Genomic DNA, 7622 nt, shown 5'->3' on the forward strand with positions numbered 1-7622 from the left:
TGCATTAAAAAATTATTTCTCTCCATCAAACATTTACTGAGTCAAGTGGTGGTCGAACATTGTCATCACATACCTGTACACAATTTCATTTACCATTTCCAAAATACGGCGTGGACTGAGCAAGTGCCAAAATTTTGCAAAAACCGTTATGTGTTTTAATAGAGATATTGAAGAGGAAAATTTGAAGGTTTGAGGCGTATAAATACACATTACCGCCATACAATTCTGAACATCGTTTCATTATCGTTTCCTTTGTTGCGAGTGAAGATGAAGGCGAGTGCAGTCCTAGTTTCAGTTTCAGTTGTATTATTCTTTGCTACCTTTGTTTACTCTGCAGATCCGGATCCCGTTAGAGATTTTGAGACGGGATTAAGTACCTTCACTCTGCGTAACATTTTCAAGAATGGAGATGTTAGTAGCGATACCGGCGGGATTCGAGCTGCAACCAATCCTCAAAACTTTCCTGCAGTCCGGTAATACATTCACATCATTCATATTCACATATTGTTTGCTTGTAGATATATTTTGTTTGTATGGTCTGTACATTTGATAATAAGTAAATTAATTAACGGTGTTAAATTGATTTTGCAGAACACAAGGGCTATCTGTAGTGAGGTTCAAAATGGTTCCCTGCGGAAGCAACCTTCCTCACACACATCCAAGAGCTTCAGAAGTTCTCTCCCTTTTGTCTGGTGGACCCCTTCAAGTTGGCTTTGTTGACACCACTGGTATTAATCCAACTCATCTTATTCTCTTATTATCCTGACGTGTATTCACTTATTATTATGTATATATATGATCTGATCATTCAAATTCATTTGTTGTAATTAATAATTAATTAGGTGCGTCACACATTGATATTCTTTACCCGGGGGATGTTACCGTATTTCCCAGAGGTGTTCTCCATTTTGAACTCAACGTTGGAAGCGTGGAAGCTGAGTATTTGTCGGCACTTAACAGTGAAAATCCCGGCACTCTGGTACGCCTGTATCCAACCAATTATATTTCCATTATAATTTGAAACCTAGTGCTGCAATATATTTCAGATGGTTATTGATTATATCATATCATATTGTTTTGGATGATATAATTTCAGACGAGCAGTGAAGCTTTATTTCATATTCCCCTGAGAGCACTGGCAACATCTTTGAACGTGGACCAGGGGGCTGTAAATTGGCTGAAGTCAACAGCTCATCGGTACGCTCCTTCTCTGAAGAAAACTGCAAACAGTGGGTGTGTACCCGGTAGAGATATTACGACAGCCTTTTAGTCACTATTGCACTTTACGAATATCTTGTAATAAACGGCGCCAGCGCGTAGAAGTCGCCACAACGACCGCAAATAAAATTATAATGATGATGGCCACAAATAAATATAGATTTTGAATTTCATCCTTTGTTCGATCAAACCCTCGAGACGTCGAACTTCTATAATCTCTTCGATGTTTAGATACAAGCGTGCACGCATCTATGCAAAACATTGTTTTTGTTCATTATAAAGTGAATGGATATTACATTTTTTACTTCATTATAAATTAAAATATACTATTTTGAAATTTTGTACAAGGAGAAGTATCTTTTAATGATTTTTTTATAAGTTGAATATCTCTCATATATATATATAATTGGTTGGGTATTAAGATTTTGTTGGTGTTACATCATTAAAATTTATGATTTTAAAAATGGTCTTTTTTCCAATATAAAATTAATTATAAACTAGGTTTAGGAACATATTTTTTTATAATATATTATATTTTTAATTTTCATTGTAATTATTGAATTTTTTTGTTTTTTAATTAATATAATTTTAAATAAAACTACAATTTTTTGTTATTTAATTTTTCTTTATAAAAATAAATTAGGATTCTTAAATATCAATATAATTTTTATTTTATTTAAATTATCAAAACCAAAGAATAAATCATGATGATGATGATGGTTAACATCCACTGAGACCAAACATTGGTCTATCGGATCAAAAGAAACAAATTATTTATTTTGATTTAAAATTTTGTTCCTATGCTCAAAAAGCTTGGAGAGAAGCTTCCCGAGCTCACTATAATTTTGACATTGTAAAAGGCTAGGAAGGTCAGTATTGTAACAAAGATTGTGAAACTGAGATCTAATGTGGTTGTATGCGGGACACTCTAAGAGGAAGTGGTTTTCATCCTCGATGTTCCCATTCTCACATAGATGGCAGATCCTTTCCATCCATGGTGTTTTAGGAACTGCCCAACGACCTGTTTCACTATGGAGCTCATGAGAATTCGTTCTAATCTTTGCTATATTAATTTTCCTCTTTGAGCTAGTTAAAATAGAGAGATACTTTTGATCTTCTAGGGTGGGGTTGATGACCTCCTTATAATAACTTAATTTTCTTTTAGCTACTAAATCTTTCTCACACCACATTTTTTCTTTGAACTTAGAAGTAACAATATCTTTAATGTTATTGATGTTTTGCAATGCATCATTCTCGTTGATCTCCCAATAGTTTAACCAGGCCCTTGTGTCTTTATGCCACCCCCGTTTGAGCCTTAGGTGGTTTTGGCTGGAATTCAATGCTAGCTTAGGAAGTCTATGACCGCCTATGTTATTGAGTTTGTGCTTGTACATCAGAAACCTATTCATAGCTAGGCTCTCAATAGGGGAAAGACCTGCTTCTATAAGGAGAATAGGATAGGGTGTATTACTTTTAATTTTCAAGTTATACGTTATAAAACGCTTTTGGATTTGCTCAATCTTTCTCCACGATTCTCTAGAGATGCTGCAACCCCAAACCTCACAGCCATATAAGATAACAGGAGTTACTAAAGTTTCGAAGAGGAACTTCTTTTTATCCCACATTACAAGGTTCGCAGTTTTACAATTATTTTCAAGACCAAAATAAGCTTTCCACCCCCCATTAATCCTTTTCTCAATTTTATGGTTCCATTTGAGCTTGTGATGAATATCAATTCCTAGGTACTTGTAAGAATACACTTCCTCCAAGTTATTATTGTCATAGATAAAATTAGCATAAGTGTCTTTTTTGGATTTGATAATCATAACTTTTGTTTTGTCAGTGTTAACAGTCATACCCATGGTAGAGCAGAAATCCTTAAGAAGCCTGAGTTTCTTATCAAGATCAGATGGGCACCTTGCAAAAAGAACAATATCGTCAGCATAGAGAAGAAGGATGACGACTATCCCAGCTAAGAACGTGCCATCACATCCTGCTTCCTCTAAATAGCCTTCAAGCTTGTCGATGTAAATGCCAAATAGGGTAGGGGAGAGGGGGGGGCCTTATTTAACTCTGATGTTACACTTAATATCTTTCGACCACCCCTCATTGCTCTTTAGCTTGGCAATTAGCTTCTCATATAACCTTATAGCAGCAGCTCTCAACTCGAGATGAACCTTGAGCTCTTCTAATCTATTCCAAAGGTTGTATCTAGAAACCGTATCGAAAGCCTTTCTAAAGTCCACAAAGCAACAAAATAAATTGGATTTATCATTATGACATTCCTCCACAATGGTCCTAAGCGTAAAAAGGTGGTCTATTGTTGAGTGATGCCTTCTGAAACCCGCTTACCTTCACTTTCAAGCCATATGCTTAACTTCTTTTCCAAAACACTGCCATATAACTTGGCTAAGAGAAGGCTGATCATAATTGTCTGATAATTAGAGGGGTTATTTGTATCTCCTCTTTTAAAAATAGGGACAATGAGGCTCTTAGTCCACAATTTAGGGAACCCTTGCTTGACTGCTTGATTGAAAAGCTTGTGGATGTGGGGGATGAGGACAGGGCCTCCAATTTTTAATATTTCCACTTGGTAACCTTGAATTTCCTTAGCTTTCCCATTAGCTAGGCGATTAACCCCAAACTTAATGTCTTGTAAAGAGAAAACTTCTTTCGTTGTGAGCAGGGTTTCCAAGTTATCCATGACATTTGGAGATTCATGAAGCTTTTTAAGGTAGGAATTCCAATCGTGAAGGAATCTGCCTCCAAAATTTCTTAGGAGCTACTTTAGAGAGGTGTAAGAGATTTTCCTAACTTTAACGAATGTACTGTCCCTTTTTTCTTTTAGTTATAATATATTAATATTATAACTTTTAATATAATTAAAAATTAAATTTTAAAGAATTAAACATTATTTATTTTTATCAAGTTTATAAGTGAATAATTTCTTTCTAAAAAATATAAAATAATAAAAATTAAATGTGTTGTAATTCATTTTATTTCTAAAAATTTTAATTAAAAATTAGATGTATTTCAATTCATTTTATTTTATATATAAAAAAAAATTGAAATTTTAAATTAACAAAATAAGGATTTGGATTTTTTTACTCAGGTTACTTCCCAAAAATTTCAAGTCAAATTCGAAAAAGATTGCATCATCAGAACAGAGAAGTGCTAATCATCCCCTAATCTTTAAATACAAAGTAAAAAAATGAATTAGTGAAATATACTATTCAACTATCTAGCCACTAGTCATGTTTGTACAATTTTGCAGTTTCAAATTGAGATAAATAACGGAGAAAATAGTTAACAGTATATTGATCAGCCAGGTTTGGACAAAGTTGAGATGGAAATAACGGAAAAAATCAGCGAGGTAAATAACGGAGAAAATAGTTAACAGTATATTCATCAGCCAGGTTTGAACAAAGTTGAGATGGAAATAACGGAAAAAATCAGCGAGGTTTGGAGAAACTTGGACTCACTATATTCCTTGATGATAGAAGGGCAGCAGCGGTAGTCCCTTCTGCATGGATGTGGAAAAGTTGTTATAAATATGAAAATTAAAAAATATATTTAATAAATTTACCTGTGACTCTTTGTCCACGCTTTCAGCAGCCACTGGTGGCTTAACATCATGACTGATTTTAGCCGCGTGACCAAGACGGCTACTTGGACAAACGAAAAAAAACAAAGCAGCTGTGAAATCTGCGATATTCAAACCAAGTAATAATATATTTATATTTTATATAAATTAAATAATTTACATATTAAAATAAATTAATAAATTTTTAAAGACTCAGAAATAGAAGTCACTTCATGTGCACATATATTAACATGGTAGAGGATGATCCTATGTGAAAGATTTATCCATATTTAGTAATGAATAAGACTTTTAGATTGTCTTGGGCATAATTAAAGTGAGTTCATGAATGGAAAACAAATAGTTATGTAAAAAGAGAGTAATTAGTCACACAAAAGAGAACAATGAAAATGTTGAATTCTTATTATTATTAAGAAAATATTTTATATATGTTAAACAATTATAGGAGCTTTGATATGATCAAAGTCTAGTTTCCACCACTACAAAATTAATCCATAGGGATCTCGAGGACCACTCTTTCTCCATATTTTTCTTTCAATCTTCCTTTGAATTGAGTAGAAGCAAAGTCACCCTCTAATCGCATTATAGAACATAAGAGAATAGCCCAACATCAATATCCATGAGGAAGATAACAAGTTCTTCACAGTAGCGTAACATATGGATTTGTGGCAAAACTTATTCATCATAGAACAAGCTCTCCAAATATTCTTGAAAGGAACCCTTTCAACATATTGCTCATAAAAATTAAGCATGATGAACCTGAAACCAATGATTTTTAATGCTAGTGAAAAAGAAATAACTAAACCAATTGGGAATGATGGAAGAGTGGTAAAATCTAGGCTATAGCTTGTAATCAAACTACTTACAAACCATTTGAATCTAAAGAAGTGAAATACCAATCCTTAAGCCAATTACCTAGAACTAATGGAGTCTTTTGAAATTTTTAGTTTATGGTTTCAAATGAGCCTTTTGAGTGTTATTTCTCATGGACACCCCTTAACCCTCGAGCATTGAATGATAGAAAAATCATGGTGGAACTTGAAGGGAACTATAGATAGTTGCATGCTTCCCTTTCTTCATATCATGCATCGTGTCTTTCTACCTTTTTAGCAAGTGGAATTTTTACCCCCACAAGGTAAGGTAGAGGAGAATCGAGGGCTAGAACGCATTTGAATAAGTAATCTTATTTTAACCTAACTTTGGACCTAACAACATTGGAAATTTGTGGGAGAGAAACCTTGTCCATTGTGACAAGGGGATAGGGATCCCCATTTTCCCTCCAATGAATCCATATGAGAACAAATAGGCTTTAGAGAGGCTGAAATAGGTGTCTCTCTAGTGCCCACCTAAGAGAGAGGCTAAAATAGGTGTCTCTCTAGTGCCCACCTAAGACTGTGAGAATAAAAAGGAAACATAAAGCACATACTTCTTTCCATTTGCAGAAGAAACATTGATAAATGGATAATTAAAGAGAAACAAGAACTCATTAGAATATGATGCCTTATTGCTTGATTAACAATTGGAGATGTAGAGAAAGCATCCTTTGTAGCCTTAGGAAGTAAGGAAAGCACATTTGAAGCTTCTAAGACAAAGCTAATATGAATGATTTTCAATTTCATCATTTGTTTCATTAATTCCTAAGGTAAATTCCACGTTTAGGTACAACAGTTTATGCATCTATCCAAATCATATTTTGTCCATCATAAAATGAATGGACTCTATTGTAATTGAGAAATTAAAAAGGAGTAGCTGAAAAAATTTAAGTGAAATTTTGATTTGTGCTATTTAAATTGGTTTTTTTTGTATATATTGGTTTAACATTATGAAAAACCCTTAGGGCACTTGGATTGTGTGACTGTTACCCATCAAACTTGTGATTTCAATCAATTCTTGCCAGATTTTAGAAAAATAAAACCGGAAAAAAAACTTCCAAAAAATCTCACTAAAAACAACTTGAAATTAAAATAGACTATTCTGAAATCAATTCTATTTTATGATTTGTTTTTTTTTTTATAACTTGAGTATATTTTCTTATTTAAAATGTAATTATGTTTTAAAATTTTGTTGGGTATTAAGATATTGTGTATTATCCCATTAAAAATTATTATTTTAATTTTTTTTTATGAATTTGATTATAAAATAGAGTTGAGAATAAAACTTTTTAAGATATATATATTATTTTACAAATTTGACTATAAAATAGAGTTAAGAATAAAATATATATATATATATATATATATATATATATATATATATATATAATTTTTAATTTTCATTTCCATTATTAAATTTTCGAAGTATTTTAGTTAATATAATTTAAAATAAAATTGAGATTTATTATTATTATAAATCTATTTTTAAATATATAAATATATTAGTATTTAAATATTTTGGCATACTCAAATTTTAAAACATTTATAATTTAAACAAAGCAAATTTAAAATTTTACTTAAATTATTAAACATAAAAACAAATCTATCTATATATATATATATCGATCGTAATTTCATTTTATTTTATTTATAAAAAAAATTAATTAGAAAATTATTTTAAATACTTTAACTGAAAGAAAATTTCAGCGGTTATTTTTGAAAAAATTTCAAATCAAATTCGAAGGATGCATTATCAGAACATAAAATTGCTAATCATCATCATAAAATTCTAAATTTTAAAGTCAAATCCCAAGAAGGATGCAGCATTATTCGAACATAAAATTGGTAATCATCATCATAATTTTGATTACAAAGTAAGGAATTGAAATAGTGAAACATGTCATTCAACTATCTAGCTATTAGTCATGTTT

General features: G+C 31.7%; 1 protein-coding gene across 1 annotated transcript; it reads left to right on the top strand.

Annotated features, from left to right (window-relative positions):
* The first annotated feature begins 247 nt into the window (after positions 1-247).
* LOC149164689 (germin-like protein subfamily 1 member 7) lies at positions 248-1278 on the top strand. Its single transcript, XM_089430966.1, has 4 exons — positions 248-473; positions 592-728; positions 843-979; positions 1097-1278. The coding sequence occupies exons 1-4, from the start codon at positions 268-270 to the stop codon at positions 1268-1270; spliced, it is 654 nt and encodes a 217-aa protein (XP_089287092.1). The 5' UTR covers positions 248-267; the 3' UTR covers positions 1271-1278.
* Positions 1279-7622: the final 6344 nt, after the last annotated feature.

This window comes from Pinus tabuliformis, chromosome 5_1 (assembly GCF_031772625.1).
Source record: "Pinus tabuliformis cultivar Carrire ecotype Pingquan chromosome 5_1, CPIR1, whole genome shotgun sequence".
Classification (NCBI taxonomy): Eukaryota; Viridiplantae; Streptophyta; class Pinopsida; order Pinales; family Pinaceae; genus Pinus; species Pinus tabuliformis.